Source organism: Canis lupus, chromosome 34, assembly GCF_048164855.1.
Source record: "Canis lupus baileyi chromosome 34, mCanLup2.hap1, whole genome shotgun sequence".
Lineage (NCBI taxonomy): Eukaryota > Metazoa > Chordata > Mammalia > Carnivora > Canidae > Canis > Canis lupus.
This window is the reverse complement of record NC_132871.1, coordinates 17,323,055-17,345,889: the sequence shown is the minus strand read 5'-3', so window position 1 is coordinate 17,345,889 and position 22,835 is coordinate 17,323,055. Positions and strand designations below refer to the sequence as shown.

The 22,835-nt window shown below is 38.5% G+C and overlaps 1 protein-coding gene across 2 annotated transcripts in view; it reads left to right on the top strand.

The window, feature by feature from the left end:
- Positions 1 to 22,835, top strand: part of CERS6 (ceramide synthase 6) — a 302,264-nt gene that overhangs the window by 211,454 nt on the left and 67,975 nt on the right. For both annotated transcript variants that reach the window (XM_072810951.1, XM_072810952.1), the window contains exons 5-6: positions 12,396 to 12,446; positions 16,226 to 16,318. In XM_072810951.1, coding sequence (XP_072667052.1) covers positions 12,396 to 12,446; positions 16,226 to 16,318 — 144 coding nt within the window. The remainder of the gene's footprint in view (positions 1 to 12,395; positions 12,447 to 16,225; positions 16,319 to 22,835) is intronic.

The window sequence follows — 22,835 nt, the reverse complement described above, 5'->3', positions numbered from 1 at the left end:
TGACACAGCGGTTTGGCACCTGCCTTTGGCCCGGGGCGCGATCCTGGAGACCCGGGATCGAATCCCACGTCGGGCTCCCTGCATGGAGCCTGCTTCTCCCTCTGCCTGTGTCTCTGCCTCTCTGTCTCTCTCTGTGTAACTATCATGAATAAATAAATAAAATCTTTAAAAAAAAAAAAAAGAGGAAAGTTTTTTTCTCATATTCAGAAAGCCACTGCTATTTTGCTGGCTTAGGCCTTTGATATAATTCAGTTGCATTGATATATCCTACTTATATTTTGCAGCCTCTCTGCCCCCCCTCCCAAATCATTACCCAGTTTTGGAAGATCAAAATCTAGGAGGACAGGAAGACAGGCTTAATTAAAATCAGAAACTGATGATCAAAACTTAGCTGTATAAAGATCAGTTCTTCTCTGTAATTAACTCAGCAACTCAAAAGATACAAAAGATAACTTCTCTATGCTAATTAGAAGATAAATAATATATAAGGATGTATCACTCATTTAAAGGGTATAGTTTAATAACTTGGCCTAATAGTATTGAGTAATGGTAAATTGAATTGTGAGTTCCCTTCTAAATTTTAATATATGGAAGTAGCAGTAAGGAAAGAGGAGTAATTATTTTCCTGAATTAAAATATCATCATCAAATTTTCATTGTTGTTTAATTTAGAAAATTTAAATCTTCAATACCGTCCATAATATAAAACTTCAGCCCCACATATACAGGACACATCAGAAAACAGTTACTCACTTATGACTATCACTCAAAGATCATAAAATTGGACAAAATGAGCTTTTTTATTATACCAATTACTAATAATGCTCTGATTGTGTTTAATAAAAGTGACTTAATTTTGTTAGTAATTCAAAAAATCTGAATTGCAGTGGATAATTGGAGTCATTCCACAAAGAAGACAAAAAGCCTTTCCCTCAAAAAAAAAAAAAAAAAAAAGCCTTTCCCTCTGATGTTGGGCTTCCATTTGTGGGGTGTTGGAAGCTGCAACATGATCAGAGCATGGCAAACCAGGATTTTGTCTTGGGAGAAATAAAAGGTGGCAGAGGGAGTGGTGACATGTAGGGCTTGACGGGCTCATAAAAATTAGACAGTCCAACTCCTAATTTCACAGATGAGCAAGCAGATGTATGAATTGACTAACCCACTGTCACCTAGCTGGTGAATGGCAGGCTAAGGCCTGACAGTGGAACTTTTGTGTCCTTTCTGAGTCTCTCTTCCCTATAATGTATTTTTCAGGGATTGAGAAATTAAGGAATTTTTATTTCCCTACTTCTGGATTACCTTGCCTTTCATAAAAGTAGTGTTCTCTATTAATGTAATTGAACATTGCAGGAATTCAGCAGTTTTGCAAGTGTCTGATTTCTCTACAGTTTTCTCCAATAATGATAGCGTGATGCAATTTTTTGATCTAACATTCACTCATGTAAAATATGTGTCTTTCATGGCCATATATGGCCATATCTAGATAGAAGAATACTGGCAGTTTAGAAGATTAGGAAGCATAGAACTAGTTATATTTAACATGTTTGGATTCATGATTCATATTTAGCCTGTTACTTGTAGATTTTCAGATATAATGCATAAGCATGGTCACAAGATAACGTTAAAAAGCATAAGAAAAATCAAGGCTAAATTTTTTTGAAAAATCAAGCCAATAGTTTTAAGAGAGAAAGAAAACAAGCTATGGCTTATCACCCTTTTCTTATATAATTTCTTTAAAGTGTTCTCAAATGCTGATTTTTTTTTTTTTTAAGATTTCATTTATTTATTCATGAGAGACACAGAGAGAGAGAGAGGCAGAGACATACACAGAGGGAGAAGCTGGCTCCCTGCAGGGAGCCTGGTGTGGGACTTGACATCCCCGGATCACAACCTGAGCCAAAGGCAGACACTCAACCACTGAGCCACCCAGGGATCTCTCAAATGCTGATTCTTAAAAAGATAGACCCTTGCTTAAGGGCAGATTTATTAAAAAGAAATTGACTTGTGAAAATCCTGAAAGTCTCTATATTGTTTCAAAGGGTAATAATCCTTATTCTCTTCCCACATCTATGGATTATCTGATTACATATCGTATATCACCACCTTGATGAAAAGAATCTTCTCTACTTATCTTTACTTAACTCTATGATTTTTGGATTCTTGGGACTAATTTCAGTGTATGTTGGAAATATGACATGGTTCCTAAAGGATAATGAAGTCTATGTTCTTCTGTTTACTGACTATCTTCTGCTTGCCCTTCTGGCTTCAACTACTTTGATGCCTTCTAATGGAACTACCCTCTTCCACCTTACCCTCCAAGATGGGGCCGGGTGTCTTTTTATGTACCCTTCCTCTGCATCCTGTGTTTACTCCTATTGTAGCCTGTTGTAATTGTTTTGTTTTTCTGGGAGATGGTAAGTTCCCTGAGAGTGGAGAACTTGTCTGTTGTGTCTTCGTGACTAACAGAATGCCTAATTCATGGCATAATGAATATGGCCACTCACTGAATATTTAAAAGAGTGAGTGAGGAGGGTGCAATAATATTAGCACAAAGATATTAGGCCAGAGACAAAATGGTTTACATGTGGTAAGGAAGAGGTTGATGGAGATCTTCAGAGTGGGAGGAAGCGGGTAAGTAGCAAAGTGATTGATCAACATTGTAATGAATGCAAAGTTTATTTCATGTTATTTGCTCATTTCATTATTTTCCTCTATTTTCTCTTAATTGAGAATTTATAATTAGATTACTCATAATTTTTTATACTCAAAATATCACCATCAACATGTAAATATTCTGAAGGCAGCTATTTCACATACTAGGTTTTAGTTTAAAGTTAATTTGAATTAATAATTTGAGGATTGTAGTATATTACTATGCTCCTAATGTTGTTTGTAAATATAGAGCAAAAGTGTGGCTTTTTTTTTTTAAAGTCCTGTTAAAAATACATGGACTTGGCTACTTTTTATTATTCAAATAAGACCTGTTCATTGCAGAAAAAATATAGCAACAGTTTCTTGTGTAATTTAGTACCAATATACAAACATCAAAAACAAAGTAAAAGTCATCTGAGATAATCATTACTCGAAAGAAAGAAAGAAAGAAAGAAAGAAAGAAAGAAAGAAAGAAAGAAAGAAAGAAAGAAAGAGAGAGAAAGAAAGAAATCATTACTCAGAGATAATCAGTAATTTGGTAACTATCCTGCCAGACATACTGCATGTATATATAGGTGTGTTCGTGTCTCTTTGTCTAAATATATAACTACTTTAAACATAAGGTATAGTGTATATTCTGAGTATAATCTAATTTTAACTTCAAATATAAATATGCCAGTTACATTCCCTTAGCCCACCTGATTTAGCCCAGCTGTGTACACAGTTCCATGCCCCCTTTCACCCTGTTCCACATGAAATGCAAGCTGTGCTTTATGTGCTCTGCTTTCTCCAAAGCTGCAAAGGTCTTTTAGACACAGGCAAGTACACCCTAGAAATATGGGGTAGTTCATATGGAAGGCTCAAGCAGTGGGGAATGAAAGTTGGTGGATAAATGCCCTAGCGCCCAGCCCTGTGTTGGGGCAGTTTTGAGATCCATGCTACATCCATTCTGCTAAAGCCCCCACTGGAATTCAGATGCAGTTGCCTGCAGCAGTAAGTAACCAGCTTGTTCCTGATCTATCTCACCTTCCTTATTTTCCCAGTTCTGTGTTCTGGGATCACCTCTCAAACAGCCTCTACCCACATTCTCGTCTCAATCTGCTCCCACAAAATCCCAGCTAAGAACATACCAATTAGATTTATTTTATTTGAACTATTTTATTTTATTGAACAATTAGATTTATTTCAGTGTATCATTTCTAGGAAAAGAATTATACTGGAAGTCCATGTGCAAATGACTTTACATGTGGATCTAATGAAATTTTTTTCAGCAAAGGTTGGGTCAAAGAATATGCTGATTTTAAAGACCAAGTTACCTCCAAGTCTTTCCACCTCATTTTCTTTCATCTTCTTTTTCCTTCATCTGGTTTTTTTTATTCTTGGTTTCTTTTCCTAACATGGAATTAATCAGTCCATTCTGCTTTGCAGTGATCCTCACTGGGTATAGGAGACAGTCCACATCCAAATCAATGGGATAGATGGCTTTAAAGCTTTCTGATCCCCACTCTTGAGAATTACAACCACAGTTACTGTGGGGTATGTGTGGAGTCCCTCAGCTGAGCAGAGGCAGAAGAAGTGAGAACCACTGGCTAGAAGGTTGTAGAAGGCATAGAAATGCTACTCACATTGCTCTTCTCTTTGTTTCTATGATTAAACTCTCATAGAGACCCAGTGACCTCAGGGCTCATCTCCAAGGAAATCCTTCTATTTATGTACGCTTGGCAGATCTGCAAATTACCTTCTAAATTGATTGCTGAATGTGCTGAAGACACAGCTTGACCAGGTCTTGAAGCCCAGTATCTTTTTTAAAGCCTGATCAATACAGAAGGCTGCTTTCTTTATATAATGACATGGAGGTCAAGTCCAAATTACATTTGCACACCACGAGAGCTTTCAGAGTAATGCAGATGCCAGGGGCTTCTGGGGAGCGGTCACCATTCTGCCTTGCAGATTTATAGTCCCGTATCTACTGACCTAGGAAAGAAGGAAAAGGTACAGTCTTGCATTCTGGGGAGCACCCCAGACTGCTCACCCGTGGCCCGCAGCACCTTCATGCTGACAAACTTCTGGCTTCATTCTTTTCATCCCAAACACAATTGATCAGTATTTATACTCATCAAGCATGAAATAGTTCTTTGCATTCTGAGTTATTTTACAGTATGTATTAAAAGTGTAGCTTATTTTGAATAGATTTGATTTTATATACATTTAAATCATATAACTGAAGATTTCTGAAAAGAATTTGCAATGTTTGTACAATAACATTAACATAGACATTAACATCAAAAATTGCACATAAAGGGAAAAGTAAGCAAAGATGTTAAGGGACAATCACAGTTGCTGTGACTAAACTTTAGAAATCAATTTCAGCTTCCCAAAACCAAGGTAAAAAGATAGTAATACGATAATGTAATTCTCATTTGGTAAGAGGAAACATGCTAAGCATTCACAAAGAGGAAGTGTTTATTTCCCCTTGAATTCAATTTTAAAGAAAAATGTCATGGAACTTATACATTCAGCTTAGGGTAGACTAGTGGTAACCTTTCTAATATAAATTCATTACAGGCATGTCATGTTTATTTCTTACTGTAAGTCCTTAATAAGCCAAAGGTGTAAGATTTGAGTGTCACTCAGTGAAATTGGTTTCAGTATAGTTCAGGAATCTAGGTTCCTGGCATTATAAAACACAGTCCTAGGCTCTGTATTTGGTACATGAACTATGTGGAGGCCAGTGTGTCTCTTAGAATGTATTCCTTGACTGTCAGTTGTCTGAGCCAGGCTTTCTGAAAGCCATATAGGAGTTTGGATAAAATCAGTGAAAAGGTGAAATTTTTGCCTCTAAGATGCTGTCCTTGGGTAAAGACCCATACACCTTTCACATCCTTGATAAATCAAAATTTCTTTAATACTTTTTGTGATTCCTATTCTTTTATTACATCAGAATAGTTATGAATTCAAATGAACTGCTATGCATTCAGCTATATGTCCCTACTGATTCTTGGGGAAAAAAGTGTATATGTGTGTGTGTATATATTTATATTTACATTTAACACTTGTTAACTAGCTTTCTTTTCTCTGGTCTTTTGCTTCAAACTCTATTGTTACTTTAGGTTTATAGTGACGTGGTAAACATGAGTAATCTGAGGTAGCCTACTTGCCTTGATTTCTTTTAAGATTTCAGTTATTTTTTAGAGCAATTTTTTGTTCACAATAAGATTGAGGAGCATATACTGAGATTTCCATATCCCCCCTTCCCCACACCTGCATAGTCTGTCCCATGATCAGATCTCCCACCAGAGCAGTCCATGTACTACAATTGATCAGCCTATACAGACACATAATCACACAATTTCTAGTTGACATTTTAGTTCACTCTTAGTGTTGTCCATTCTATGGGCTTGGCAAAGCCTCCTTGATTTTTGATGATTGACCCATCCTCATGATAGGTGGCATGGAACCTGAAAGGTAGATTTGGTGGGGGTTTTTTAACTATTATTTTTAAGGAGTATGTCAAATGGAACTTAAAAAAAACAAACAAACAAAGACCAAACCTATCTTATTTCAGATGGTAAAGTAAAATGATCAGATCTGACCTATTTTTGTTAATTCTGTTCATAATGAAACCTCTATAGAGCAGCAGATAAAAGAAGATACCTGATAAAAGTGCACATTTCCTGACCCTTAAAAGGGCTTCTCTACTTTTCTCTTAAGAAAAAAAACTAGTTATACACAAGTCTAAGGCATATGGTCAGAATGCAAATGAGACCTATAGGATGATATCCCCTCGCACCCCCCTACACACGGCACTTCTGACTTCCATCCTGGTGCTGGGGTTGGGTTTGCTCATGGGAAGTAGAACCACAGAAGCGTCTCATGGGACACACAGCCTTATTGATGGATGCGCTTGCCTCAGAGTTGTGTCTCAAGTGATGTGTCTGGGAGCAGATGTGCATAATATAATGAAAAATCCCATTATACATTGTGGTTTAGGTTGAGTGTGTTAGAAATCATTTCTTATCCACAGCATTATGGTCCATCTCAGTTTTGTTCAGATGTTTCATAAGTCTTAAATTGAAATTAGTTGATGTGGAGTTTAATAGCTGTTTAAGCACGTTTATAAAGGATTGTCTTAAGATGCTGTCTTAGCTCTGGCTGTCATAACAGAATACCATAGACAAGGCAGCTTAAACAAAACATATTTATTTCTCACACTTTTGGAGGCTGAAAGTTCCAGATCAAGGTTTTAGCAGGGTTAGATATCTGGTGAGGGCGCTTTCTTTCTGGCTTGCCTGTCTTCCTGGTGGCCATCTTCTCACCGCTCTCATCACATGGCCTTTCTTCTGAACACGTGGGAGAAAGATCTCTCACCTCTTCTTATAAGGCCACCAGTCATTTCACTATAGGATTATCATCTCATCCTTATGATATCATTTAACCTTAATTACCTCCTGAAGGCCCTTAGGTATTTAGGGCTTTGACATATGAATTCTGGGGGAAACACAATTCAATTCATAGCAGATCCTAAAACAAACAAAAATTGATATAATTTCTGTTGACAAAGAAAAAAAACAGGAAGTAAGCTTGAGGGATCTTGTCAGTGATTGATAAACGTGGAACTCAAAAGTGAGAAGCCTGATTACTCATATTTATATGTGGGTTCTTTTGTAGGTTAAACAGGATTTGGAGGCCCTTTCTAACCTGAAATTCTTTTTTTAAATGTAATAACTCAATGAGGGGTAATCAATTCCAAATGCCCATGGTGTTTCTCTTTCCTTTTTTTTAACATTTTATTTATTAATAAGAGAGAGACACACACACACACACAGAGAGAGAGATGGAGACATAGAGGGAGAAGCAGGCTCCCCGCAAGGAGTCCGATGTGGGACTCAGTATTGGTACCAGGATTACACCCTGAGCCAAAGGCAGATGCTCAACCACTAAGCCACGCAGGCATCCTTGTTTCTCTTTCCTTACCCATTCTTTGTACCCAGGGTACCACAGGGAAGGGAAGTGGAAGGATCTGGCTGGCCTGGGTTTAAATCTTAGGTTTTCTAGTTATCAGCTGAGTAGTCTTCAATTAATTATGGTACCTCTTTGAGATCACTTATTTGTTTATAAAACAATTAACAATACTTGCCTTGATGCGTATATTGGTGAGAATACAGGCTTTATGTGTGTATGTGTATAATATATGTATATATATATTTTAAAGAAAACCCAGTAGCTTAGATATGAGAAAAATGGTAAGAATTTGTCCCTTTCACACATACAATCCAAGTAGACTGGGCCTGGTAGGAGTCCTCTGACACCAGCCTCAACAGAAACAGATGTAGGGTCCCAGGTGACTGCTCCAGTTTTCATGACCTCCTTCCAGTAGGAATGGAGAAAGGGTGAGGGGACCTCATTCACATGAACTTTTAGGGGCATCACCTGAGTTCTGCTCATATCCCTTCCACCAGAGCTTAGATCTGCGGTTATATCAAACAGGGAGGTTGGTTGAGAAGCAATGTCTCTAGCTAAGTATTGTTTTACTAGCCATTTCTGCCTCAAATTGTTATTATTAACATTAGAAATCATTCATTCATTTACCCAACGTTAAATTGTGGAATATTGGAACAAAGGGCGTAGCAAAGATGCCCAGCACATGGTAAATACTGAGAAGATGGTAGGTATCTCCTTAGTTTCCCCATCCACCTTAATACTCAAAACGTGGTCCAAGGCCCATTAACATCTGCACTGCCTGGAAGTTTGTTAAAAATGTAGAATCTCAGCCCCAAGCCAGACCTACTCAATCAGAACCTACATTTTAATGGTTTGAGAAGCTTCAGGCCAGCATGTTGTCTCTTATGGTATCTGCTGGCTATGTTAGTTTGAGCGCTTATAGTATTGTTGTGAGAATTAAATAAGAGAGTATGTATAAATTACTTTGAAATCTGTGAAGTGTTTTGTGACATTATTTAAGTGTATGTGTATAACAGAATAATGTGAATCTGAAAGTACTGAAATGACAAGATTGGAGACTCCTTGGGTTTTTAGATTTTCCAATCTTGATAATATGACTTGATTTTGTAATACCATATGAAAAAGGCATATTTATTTCTGGAAAAATGTGCTTGAATTGCTGTGTACTATTCTAAGCTCAGACTTATTATTATTTAGGAAGATGCTAGGCTTACAATTCTCAATGGAGGGTTTTCAGTGTATTTTTTTTTTTAATTACCAGTGTTCTTTTTTAATGTCTATTTCAGCTTTTTATGTTTTGAATTATGTTACTATTTAATTTGCATGTTGGAATATGCAGATTTTAATCTCAAATAAATGTGGAAATGATTCTGAAAAAGATACCTAGAAATACGGAAAATGGGGATCCCTGGGTGGCGCAGCGGTTTGGAGCCTGCCTTTGGCCCGGGGCGCGATCCTGGAGACCCGGGATCGAATCCCACGTCAGGCTCCCGGTGCATGGAGCCTGCTTCTCCCTCTGCCTGTGTCTCTGCCTCTCTCTCTCTCTCTCTCTCTCTCTGTGACTATCATTAATAAAAAAAATCTTTAAAAAAAAAAAAAAAGAAATACGGAAAATGGAAAAATTGATTTTAAGAAAAGATAGCTCCATGGTATCAATTCAGATAAAAGAAATTATAACTAATAAAAGAAATTAAAACTAATAAATTATAAACAGCTAATTCAGATTTATACACAAATGTTGAACTACAAAAATTAGGAAAATCATCTTCTCATGAACTTAAGTTTTCTAATCCGTAATTGAGAAAGATGACCTTTATATTTGTTCTGTGTCTCATAGTGTTGGGGAGGTGCATCACTTGAGACCGCAGAAAAATGTGGTACACATATAGAAGATGATATTCATATCTACCATTGTCAAAGTGAGAGATATATGTGACATGCAGTGCATTTGAAAAAACTTATTAAATTGTTTGGCAAATAAGTTTGCAGGCTGAGCTAGGGCCCTGGTAGCTCCATCGAATTCATGATATCTAGGCCTTTTGTTCTTGTTTCAAGTGGGCAGGGTCCACTGGGAAACAAAGACTCATCCAGTATTTCTGCAGGTCAGTCAAGTTTCGGCACATAATAGAAACAGAGGTCTAGGTGGTGTACGTCTATGATGCACAGAGGGAAAATCATGCATGTTAGGGAAAAAACAGAGAAGCCAAGAAACAGAGGAAGGAAAGCTCTAAATAATGGATTTTTCTAGGTCACTGGGAGTCAGACCTTTGTTCTCCTTCCTGTGACTAGGAGTGACTGCAGAGGGAGAGATTCCCACCACATCTGGAGGCAAGCACACACCTGCCCCATTGGCTTGAGACTAGTATATTCAGAAAAATGCTGGGGGGGGTTGTCATAGACCTTGCGTTTAGTTCTGTGTTCCTTTTCTTTCTTTCTTTTTTTTTAAAAGATTTTATTTATTTATTCATGAGAGATAAACACACACACACACAGAGAGAGAGAGGCACAGACACAGGCAGAGGGAGAAGCAGGCTCCATGCAGGGAGCCCAACGTGGGACTGGATCCCGGGTCTCCAGGATCATGCCCTGGGCCGAAGGCGGCGCTAAACCACTGAGCCAGGCGGGCTGCCCTCTGTGTTCCTTTTCATTGGCATTTCACTAAATGAATGCTAAACTGTCAATTTGGGTAGGTGCTGGGGGCGTAAACATTTGCATATGACATACCTTTCCCTCCAGGACTTGCAACTAATTGTTGAAATAATAAACAGCTTTATTAGCAAAAGGGCAAAAACTAACATTCCTACTATACTTTAAAATAGATTTTGGTATATTATGCCCACATTTAAAAATTATGTGATTTATTTATTAAAAATAAATCTATGTTTATATCTGTATTATATAGACAAAAGACCAAAAGTGGGCTGTACATGAAATGTTAACAGTGATGAAAATACACAATATTTTTCATTATTTTCTGTGTCTTCCTCAATGGACATGTGTTCATATAACTATGTGACAACAACATAATAAACTTTGAAGCCTCCAAAGTATTTTTATACATGCTTTCTCATTTGATCCTCACAAGTGCTCTGTCAGGGAGGTCAGTAATACACATCAAGGTTACAGGTGAGAGAAATGGAGGAGACAGATAAGCAAACGACTGAGGCACCCAGGATGTTACATTGCAGTGAGGTTACATGACAAGTACGGCGCTGAAGAGGTAGCCAGGGGCAAAGCCAGGAAAAAGAAAGGCAAATCAGTAGTGCTTTAATGAAAGGAGGATAGTTTAGGGCCAAGAATGGCTTTTTGCTTCAGTCCGGCTCCCTGTACCGAGGCCGGTTCAGTTTTTATTAGATCGAGAGGCAGGGGGCATAGTAGTCACATTTGGGTTGGAGACCAAAGAGCCTGAGTTTGATTTCTGGCTCTGGGACTACGCAGCTATTAACCTGGACAGTTATTTCCAGACTCAGGGCCTCACTTGACCTAAGTATAAAATGAACCGAACACTACTAGCTATTCTAAGGATAAAGTGAGTTCATATATGAGAGCCTTTAAAAGTGTAAGGGAGTTTGGACCTGAACAACTTTTTAATTGGTTCAGTAAATAACAGATTATGGAGAAAAAGCCTTTAAAAAAAAAGTGTGGATATAGGGATAACTGAACAAATACTAACATTGTTATCATCATCATCCTCATCAATGCAAGGCTGATGAGGCTGATGATAGGATGACAGGGTATCTGTACCTCTCAGGGAGACAAGTACCTTATCTTACTGCAGACAGCAGCAACTTTTAATCTCATAGGATCTGGGACAAGGTAAGGAAGGAGGTTAGGTCCATACAAATATATCTAACAATCTTTTAATGATAATATTATCATTTTGAGATGCATAAACATGGACTAAGCTAAGGATAGATTATATTTCTTAATAAGAAACATCCAGATGTGGACCAAATGTATGTAGATGTATGCTGCAAGATGCTGATAACTGTAGGTCAGAGATGCAAAAGAATTATAAAGTTAATGCGAAAATATGAGAAAGTTTGTGCTGGTGTCATTGGATTGTTCAGCAGCCTGATTAAATTTATGCCAGTCTCTCCCTGCTTACTATAAATGTTTGGAATCTGTGTGTACACTTAGCTGTTCTATTTGATTTTATAGTGTTGTAAGGTTAGTGATTGCTGTCAAATTAAGAATGATTGTTTTGTCTTTAGAAGACCTTGGCCTTGAGTTGGGGGATGGAGTGGGCTGTGAAGGTTAATTCCCTCGGGCCTGGAATTAGTCTAGGCCATTCTACTGAAATCAGTATACCTGCCTGTTACTTAACCACTAGTCATCAAAGCATGAAAGGATTGATTGATAAGGTTGCTTTGCAGCCTTAGGTTGGAGGAGTTTCAAAGTAGTTTGCACCAACTGTCAGCATTGTTTATTGATAATAGTGAGATTGATGATTTGCATCTGGTCTAAGTGAGACCCTTTAAGGCTCTGCTGCAGAGACTGGTTAAATAGTGGGAAGGTGTCTGTGTAACCAACTAAATACAAAAAAACACCAGCGGGGACTCCATCACAGAAATACTACCAATTGAGTTTAGAAGATTACCCAGAGAGAATGTATAATGGAATACTAAATGCTTTAATATCCTAATTCTAGCTAAGTCCTTCAGTTCCCATTACAGGTATATTATTGAAATCCCAAAATATTGGGGGCAAGAATCTGTCATAAACATCTCTTATCCTGCTTCATTTCCAAAACCTGTAAACTGTGTTTGTCATTTTTTTCAGACCCCCTGGTTGTGGAATACAAGGCATTGCTGGTACAACTACCCCTATCAGGTAAGAAAATATTACCTTCTGGGTCTTTACACATCCAGAATATCTTCCCTAGGTCAGATTCATAGTTTTAGGCCCCTGCCTACACTACCCTGCTGTTTGATGCAGACTTAGCCTGGTTAAGGGAAGTAGCTTGTGTTCTCAGAGAAGTTCAGAATCAAAGCTCACTTGCTTTAGCAAATGGAATAAGCTGGTGGGTGCATTTGCTGGAGAGTAAGATGCAGTCAATTCGATAGTTGGGCAATTCCTGCTTCTAACAGCTGATCTATGTATAATCACTGCAGAGGACCTGAAGACCTGACACCAGAAAGGGTCTGTCTGGACAGCAAGCAGGCAAAGGTCAAGTATAGGGCTGCGGGGAGCATGAGGAGTTCAGGCCACTTTCTGGCTTCAGAGCAGTCTCTAAGTATGTAAATCAAGCACCATTTCCCTGAGCATAGAAATCGTATCATTACACTAGACTTAAAACCATCATCAAAAATGAGATTAAAATGATATCTCAGAAAGGGAACATTTCAGATCCCTGCACCCATCATACCTTTGCCTCTGTCCATGAATTCAATATTAGCATGTGTTTTGTTCCTCAGATCGGCTTCTACTTGAATGTCATAGCTGGGTCTTTTCTAGTAATTTCTTAACTGAAAATTTTATAGAATTTCTAGTTTAATTGAAATATGTTATATAAGAGAATCAAATGCAACTAGGCATTTTGGTGATAAAATTAAGAAGACATACGTTACAATAGGCACCTTGGATTTTTGACTGCAGTTCTTTGGGTTGTCTTTTTAGAGGAATTTCATCTTTCTGATGTGCATAAAATTAATGAGGAGCAAGCATGCTCTGTATCTGCTCTGATACATTCAGTGTTGCAGCAAGGGCTAGGGACACACTGAAATGGAATTCCAGTTTGCATTTCCATCTCTTTCATGTAGTTTATTCGGATTAGAAAAGAATGTAAACAAGCAATATGGCTGAGAAAACTGAGCATTCCAGGGCTTTCTGATAGAGACTGAAACAACATTGAAACCAGTCACTTGCTGTGTACAGTTGTAATTCTTTTGTTTTCCTACCTTAAATATTTGGGATTATACCTCTCTTTGTGTCTTGTAATGACATACTGAGTGGAAAAATCCAAATATATCTAGAATTCTATTTATAAAAAAACATCAAAGCCTTCTAGAAACTGTAACTCGTACATTGATGTAGCAGGTGCATTTATGAGGTAAACTCTGTCATATGAGCAACGTTAAGACAAATGTCACGTGAAATGTTAATACCCACTCTTCTTTATAACTATAGCATAGTCTGAAATAACTTTCACATTTATGGCTGGAGCTAAGGAATTGCTTTTTTCTGAGATAATTAGTTGCTGGGGCAGTGGCTCAAAATTTCGTTGCAGACCATGACACAGGTAAAAAGATAGATTTAACATGAAAATTGGAGTCTGGTGGATAGTTAACGTTTAAAAATAAGAACCATTGGGGTGCCTGCCTTAGTTGGTAGAGCATGTGACTCTTGATTTCAGAGTTGTAAATTTGAGTCCCACGTTGGGTATAGAGATTATTTAAAAATAAAATAAATCTTAAAAAAATAATAAAATAAAAACTAAAAATAAGAAACATCATTAGTATGGAAGGAAAGATACTGTGTGTGGGGATTCAGATCAAGATTATCTTCTGCTAATAACGCATCATCACTCATAAATGAATAATTTGGCATACAGCCCCAAAATCTAGGACTAATTAATTCACAATCTCTTATGGGAAGAGTGGTCATCTTAGATAAACTCCATATTCTAATAAAAAAAATCAGCTCTGTCTTTTCGTAGGTATAGGGAAAAATTAAACAGCATGTAACTATTACACATGCAATTAAAGTGCATTGTCAGTAGCTATGTTTCCATAAATATGTAGATTGCAGTTCAGTGTCAATCTCAAGCCTTAAAAGTACTTTTAAAGACAGATCATGCTCATGAAGCATATTTATTATGTAGTTAGCATGTATGTTAAATAATTGAACAGTCTTTTAGATAAAAGTAGTGGTCTGTTGCAATTTTATTAAAGGCACACTGCTGCTTGTATAAGACTATATATGTAAATACATAATTTATTATATGATGATCTTTATATACATGTGTATATTTTAAGTTTAATCAATGGAAAGTGGTCTTTAGTTGGGCTTGTATAGTTTGTCATAAAGAGCCTGAGTTGGGAATGAGAAGCCCTAGTGTGTTGGTCACAGAGCCTCACAAGCTATGATTGACCTTTCAGTCCACACTAACTGACAGCAATTTCCTGTCAAATATACCATCTAGAAAATGATGGTACTAATTTTATAGGATTTTTATGAGAGTCAAAGAAATTAACAAGTGGGTAAGCGGTAAGCTTTGTCAACTGCAAAGCACGGCATGAATATGATAGTGTTGTAATGTGATGCTCTCTTATGAACCCTGTGGTTTCTTGATGTACTCTCACTTGTCTTCATAGCCCTCCATGGCTTTTCCCAGGTGGTGTTGCAGAGAATCTCATTAAAACTGAAATTTAACCTTGGCTCCAAGGGTCCTGAAGCCAGTGCCCTATATTTTAGACTTCATTGCTGCCATATGTCTGACCTGAATACCCATCCCTTATTATTGCTAATGCTTGCAAATTTTAAAAGGACAATTCAATGGAAAATATATTATCTCCAGAGTGTGCTGAGCTTGATAAACACACTGATGCTCATTGTCACTCAGAGCTTGGGATTGCTGGTGGGTCTGTATCGTGTCCCCTCATGTATTTTGTTGCCAAAGATCAGTGGGAGGGACAACTGTTTTTCTTTGGTGCCAATGCATAAATTAGTCGGTAGAATCAGTAAAGTGTGTGCCAGCTTTCTCCTGAAAGTCATTTGTTATGCTACTATTGGTTCACAAAGCATTAAAATTTCAATCGTAGTTACTGGATATGCTATTACACATTGTGGGTAGCATGGAGATGATGCTTTTCAAAGGACTTTCATTCATTCTGGCAAAGTAAGACATTTCATTATAGCACCGTAAACAAAATAAATATTCCTGACTTCTACTGCCTCTCTGAGCCTCTCCCCATTCCTGGACCTCTGAGGCAGATAGAACAGGTTTTACCTCCATTCTACAATAAGTAAACTAAGGCCCAAATTTTATACCTACTAAACTATGGAGCTGAGACTTGATCTCAAATTTCCTGGCTGAGGGCCTAGCCTGGTATTTCTTGGCAGCTTCCTTATCCCTGTGTCTCTTAATAAATATTTTTAAATTGTCTTTTTTGATATTTGCAATGTACAGCACATTTCCTAATAACAAGAAAGCTCCGATTAATGCAGAACTTGAAACTTTGCCTCTGTGACCCTCTGGCACCCCAGTTCTATCACCTACCTCCCTTGCTCCTGTACTGTGGAATCTCATAGCACTTTCCAGGATTATTCCTTTTGTGTATGTATTTTGTTTTGTTTTGTTTCAGGTTGCCCAAGGAATCTTACAGATACTTATGTCAAGGAACCATAAATCCTATTGTTAAATAGTGAATTTGGTACCAAATGTTCATACTCACTGACACTTTTTTGGTTGGTGATGAAACAAAACTTAATGCCATCAAGCTGTGGATTAAAGGCATACTTCAAAGCCCTTCTTCTCCACAGAGAGAATGGGGCTGGAATTTGAAGAAGCACAAGACCATGTCACTTTTCAGCTCTGAGCTTAAGATATTTGGGACACAAATTGGTTTCTTATTAACTATTAATCTTTCCTTTTTTGCTTTGATCCTCAGCCACTCACAACTGACCTTCACTACTATTATATCCTGGAGCTGTCGTTTTATTGGTCATTAATGTTTTCCCAGTTCACTGATATCAAAAGAAAGGTAAGAGTGGTTATGTTGTAAAGTGCTTGCAGATATGTGTCCTTAATGGCCCTTGGAAGATGGGTGTAGAGTCTCAGAGGCACTCACTTCCATCTGCTCTCTGGCCGTACTACTTTCTGCATTTCTACAGGAAGTTCCTTATTTTGTTTGTGGTGCTTTGTATGTTGTTCATAGTCTCTCTTTCCTCTTTCCTCCAAACTAGTGTTCTTTTCTCCAAGAAAAAAAAAAAATATCAATGAATCTTTAACAGCAGTTAATTTCTTCAGTCTGGTTCACAAGGCCCTCTGTTCTTCAAATTAAATAATGAAGAAAAATTGTGTTTGTTGCCCCTGGGAGAGAGTAAATTCTCAGTGTTCTAGCCCCACAAATGAATTTTTTCTTAATTAGAGTTAATGATCCGCCTATCTAAATAGTTATTCTTGCCTATTTGCCACCTAAGAGTTATATTTCTAAAACCCTCAAGACAAAGCCAAACTACTTGGAGTAATATTCAGGGTTGTCAGCATGATTTGAAGCCAGTTCTCCAGTCTCATCACCCCTCCTTGTGTCCTACACACACACACACACACACACACACACACACACACACACACACACATCCTAGCTATGAATATCTTTTCATCATTGTTCAGACATAATTTTTTTCATGGACCTTTGTTTTTTTTATAAGGCCTTGCCTTGGCTAGAACACATCTTATGTCTCTCCTCCCAAACCCGACCTAGTAATCTCTTCTTTGAAGGCTAATTCAATTCCCCCAAAAGTTTTGGCCACTCCTTTAGTTTACAAGTGCCCACTGTTTACATATTGTATTTTTTAACTGTAGTTGTCACCCTTGGGAAAGAGTAAACTCTCAATGGTCCAGCCCCATGAATGAATTTTTCCTTAATTAGAGTTATCTACTATCAAAATACATCATGAAAATACAACATCCCCAAATGAACTGGATCTGGTGGCCTGCCTCTGTCCCTCCCCTAGCCTTAAAGGGCTAAAGAGCAAAATATGTTTGTCTTTATATCATGACTCCCAATGTACCTGCTTGTGATGAGGATCAGAAAGTTTGGGATGAGTGAATAAATGGACTCATCAGAATGTCTTCTGACTTACTGATGAAGATCTTCCAAACTCCTCTGCAAACAGAACTGTGAGTTGCCAAGGAGCACAATCCTGTAACACTATAACATCCTTGGTTAGATCAGTAACCTGCTAAATTGCAAAGTGGTATCCAAGCAGCTGAGGAAGAACATGTCAGAGTCCCTGGCCCTGGTACCTGCGTGCCTTTTCCCCAGGTACATGCATTCCACTCGCCTACAGCAGTGGCTTTCTTGGCTGGCAAACAGCTGTCTCTCCTACCTTATGTGGCTGCACAGCCTTAATGATATATGTATGTTGTTTGATTCTCAGATGGGGAAGGTCCCTGTGTGAGGCTAGAGCTTGGCCTATCAGATAGCTCGTTGACAACTATAATTAGTGGTTCCTTAATCATTGTGTCACAGTGGATCCCTTTATGGAAAGGTTTAAAGATTCTTCAGTGATGGTATGCCAATCAGATTGGATCTTATCTGCCTTATATGAAGAGTCTTCTTCACTCACATGCTTAGTACTTGTAGACTGGTTATTTCCTCTGTGCTCGGCTTCTTGTGCATTTTACTTATTTTTTTAAACCTTTAATTGTAAAAATACAAAACAAAATTTTACCGTCTTTAACCATTTTGAGCGTGCATTTCAGCAGTATTACACACGTTCACATTATTGTGCAACCGGTTTCCAGAAGTCTTTCCATCTTGCATAACTGAAACTGTGCCCGTTAAACAGTAACTCCTGTGGACCCCTTCCCCGGCCCCTGGCCACCACCACTCTTCTCTCTGTCTCAGTGATTCTGACTACTTTAGGTACCTCATATAAGTGGAATAATACCACGTTTGTCATTTCGTGGCTGGCTTATTTCACTTAGCAAAATGTCCTCAGGATTGTCTGAGCTGTAGCACGTATCAGAATGCCCTTACTTTATAAAGCTGAATAGTGTGCATTTTCTTTTCTTTTGAGGAGCACTTTTTCCAGGTAGCTACCAAAAAAAAAAATGTATAAAAAAGGGAGGTTTGAATAGTTTCCCATTTTGTAGCTGGGAAAATTGATATATAGTGAGTTTAAGTATATTTCTCAAGGTTGTGCTAGGTGGGAATGAATCCGAGCCCAAGTTTATCCAGCAAGGTTCTGTGATTCACTCTGAGATTAGACGTGTAAACAATTCTTGCATTATCTTTCCTTGCCATGCTCCCGACATTAGAGGCAGTAAGCCTTTTGCAGCCCTTTGCCATTTATTGGTTTCTCTTTTGCTTAGTGAGAATTAGGTGTGCCATCTAGAGTCAAATAGGTTAATAAAAGCAAGACTATAACTGTACTTGGCTCCCAGGAGCCTAGTCCTCGCATGACATTGCTATCCTAAAAGTCACCAAACCCCCTTCCATTTGCTTGAACTTTCTCAATGTGCATTTATTTTATTTTTTTAAGATGTTATTTATTTGAGAGAGAGTTAGACAACACAAGCAGAGGGAGAGGGAGAAGCAGACTCTCCGCTGACCAGGGAGCATAAGGTGAGGCTCCACCCCAGGACCTCAGTATCATGACCTGAGCTGAAGGCAGACACTCAACCAACTGAGCCACCCAGGTCCCCTTCAATATGCATTTAATGTATGTTTTCACTGAGCAAAGAGAATGCCTAGAGTCTTCATTGTTTTAAGTCAAATGATCATTACCTAATAGTTACCTTGAGTGGATGATATTCAGGGGTTGAAGTGTATCATTTTGTAAGATCTTAATATATCTTGCATCAGTGTGGAAACCACTGATGTATAAAAAAAGGGTAATTTTACAGTGAAGTCCGTGGAGTTGATCTCAGGCCTGCACATATTGTCAATGTTTTGTAATGAAGCATCATTTTTTTTCCTTAATCAACACCAATAGCTTACTTTAGACATCTGGCACCTCGTCCTTCTTCAGGTGGTCAGAGTACCTCTGTCCATTCCTGGTGCCATTGGTTTATTCTTCTGTCTTGCACAGAATGGGAATTTAGCCACCGCCAGACCTGTGTATAACTCAGCATGCATTTTAATATGAAGAGCCTTCTTCTCTGTTGCCATCTCTCATTAGTGAATCGTAGCATTTGCTTTTCTCCTTTGCACCATGCAAACTGTCCCTGCGGGTCCCTGGTTGTTCTCTGTACTGCTCCAGGGCTTGCACAATCTGCTGTTCCATCCATCAGCGAGGATCAATCGAATGTCCTGGCAACCAGATACATTCCCTATCTTGCATTATCCCTACCAACTATTAACTAAACCCTATAACAACAGCCTACTTCCTCGTTACGAACTAGAGCCGTATGAAGACACCATTGACCAGTAGCGAAGATTTTTCTTAGGATTGTTAATAGAACATTATAAAGAATGTTCTTTTAGTTTCCCTATTAAATGACAATGAACTTGAATGGCCATTTCAAATAGGAACCAGGATTTATAAACATTGAATCCAAATGCATGCTTCAAACTGTTAATGATCAATAGCTGAAGTGAGGTTTAGAAATCATTTTTTTGTGACCCATTGAGTTTATAAGTCTTTCTAAAATGGCTTTTCTATCCATAAACTCTTTTCCTCCGGAAGTGTCCTAGGATTGCCAACTTTTTTTCTTAGTTGCTCTGTTTCTAAATAGAACCTGGTATTTAAAAATGCCTTTCTCTTGATCCTTCCTGGGGTTGGTACTTATTTAGTCAGTGATGGGATATATTATTATTAACCTTCCCAGAGTGAAGGGACAAGCCCAGATAAAGTCATTTGGTATCTTGGACTTACAATTTAAATATTCTGTTATGTGCTACCAAGATATTTTGAGGATTTTACCTTACTTACCTTTTTCTTCTTTCTTCCCTCCATTTGTTTCTCCTTCCCTCTCTACCTATTTTCCTTCCTTCTCTGTAAGAACAAAATTGTTAAGGGATCTTATTAGAACATCAGGTATATTCTCAGTATTCAACATTATTTGAAACATCATTTATATCCCAAGGCTTAATTTTTATTGAAATTCTGTTCTTTAGCACCTGTTCACAATGAGCATTTCTCCTGCACATCTAAATTTTCCAAGGGAAACTAATAAATGTGTTGGAGCCCAGAACAGCTTGCTCATGTCTAAGCCCTATGTCCCTTTTAACTAAGCTGCTGTTTGGCTTGATAGCCTGGGCCCTTGGCCAATAAACCCCGCTCGTGTTCAGAGTCCTTTGTAGGAAATCATCCATGGCCAGGTTCCAGGGCCCAGCTGGTGAAAGCAGCTTGTTGCTCTTTTGGTCTTTAACCTGAGAAAAACTACATCCTGTAAAAGATTCCTAACAGAGAGAGGTATGATGATTACGTTTAGCAAGAAACTTGTTGACTGGCTTGTGTTTACTCTCTGGTAACTTCTTCAGAGAATACCTGGCACCTGTGCTGTGAATAGGGTCTTGCAATGCTCCAGATCTTCTCTGCTTCAATTAGTTTTAAGGTGAAAGAATAGCATGCAGTAATCTCCTTTATAAGGAAGCAGGCTGGCATGGAATTAAATGAAATAATATCCATGAATACTGTCTGGTATGATGCTTGACGAATAGAGCTTAAAACATTACCTAGCATATAATGACCAAACTTTGGTTGAACCAACACATGGCACTAAATCCAGCCAACAAATAAAACCCCCAAAGCCATTGGTCACAAATTATTGTAATTTTGGTTAATTAAAAGGTAAAGGCATGGGCTCTGGAGTCCATATGCCTGCTTAACACTAATGGTAAGAAATGGGTAGGAAATATCAGAAAGGGAGACAGAACATGAAGACTCCTAACTCTGGGAAATGAACTAGGGGTGGTGGAAGGGGAGGAGGGTGGGGTTTGGGGGTGAATGGGTGATGGGCACTGAGGGGGGCACTTGACGGGATGAGCACTGGGTGTTATTCTGTATGTTGGCAAATTGAACACCAATAAAAAATAAATTTATTATTTAAAAAAAAACACTAATGGTAATGCGGTATGACCTTGAACAAGCTACTTTCCTTCTCTGTGCCTTGATTTCCTGATCCAAAGAATGGAGTTCATAGAACTAACTCCTGGGGGTATTGTGAGCATAAATAAATAATACATGCTCTTTGATCAGTGCCTGGCACATAATAAATGCCCAATAGATGTTAGTTATTACTGCGGTAATTAACATGGTTCACCAAATATTGCCATCTCTCTACCTCCAGGCACTTGTACTGCTCAGCCAAGCCCCCTTTTATGGTTGGATGGGCCCTGGTGATGGGTACGCTGTGAGCAGAACTGACTTGAGTCACTCTGAGGTATTTAATCACTGATGAGACCTTCTAGTGTCTCTTTTCCCCTGTAGTATCATGATTGGTAACTTTTGAGTTGGAAGCTGCTCCATCAGCTGGGTCCCTGAGTGACTATGGTGAGCAGAGTACCAGCCCCCACCCCCACCCCCAGGTCATATGCAGTGAATAGGAAACACATTTTTGTTTTAAACCACTGAAATTTTAGGGACTTTTGGGTGGCTCAGGGGTTGAGTATCTGCCTTGGGCTCAGGGTGTAATGCTGGGGTCCTGGGATCGAGTTCTGCCTTGGGCTCCCTGCTGGGAGCCTGCTTCTCCCTCTGCCTATGTCTCTGCCTCTCTCTGTGTCTGTCATGAATAAATAAAATCTTAAAAGAAAATAAATTAACCACTGAAATTTGAAGTGCTTTGTTCTTGACACATAATCTAGTATATCCTGCCTAGCATAGCTGTTATTAATAATATTGGCTAATTATCATTTTCTTGAGCAATATCTGGAAATAATTTTTCTAGATCAGCTCTTCTCAAAGTGTAATCTGTGGCCCATAGAGGTCTGCAAGGTGAAAACTATTTTCATAATAATATTAAGATGACATTTGCCTTCCTGACTGTGTTGAAACTGTATTCATAGTCCAGAAGTAATAGTGGGCAAAGTTGCAGGCGGTGGCCCCAAACGGTACTAGTAGTTACTGTATTCTTCATCGCCACATGCTTGCAGAAAGAAAAACTGTGGACAGCCCAGGTGGCTCAGCAGTTTAGCGCTGCCTTCAGCCCAGGGTGTGACCCTGGAGACCCGGGATGGAGTCCCATGTTGGGCTCCTTGCCTGGAGCCTGTTTCTCCCTCTGCCTGTGTCTCTGCCTCTCTCTCTCTGTCTCTCTCTCTCTCTCTCTCTCTGTCTGATGAATAAATAAATAAAATCTTTTTTAAAAAATGTCAGTTTCAGTTATGAATGCTCCTGATGAAGCACTGAAAACTGTTAATTTTATTAAATCTCTATTCTTGAGTAAACACTTAAAAGCATCTTGTGTGATAAAATGGGAGGTAGGCATAAAGAACTTTTGCTGCCTTTCCGTGTTATGTGTAGTGTCTCAAAAAAAATCATATGCACGTGGTGCTTTGTGTTAAGAGCTGAACAAGCTGCCACTCTTCTCACCATTTTTTTAAATTTTGG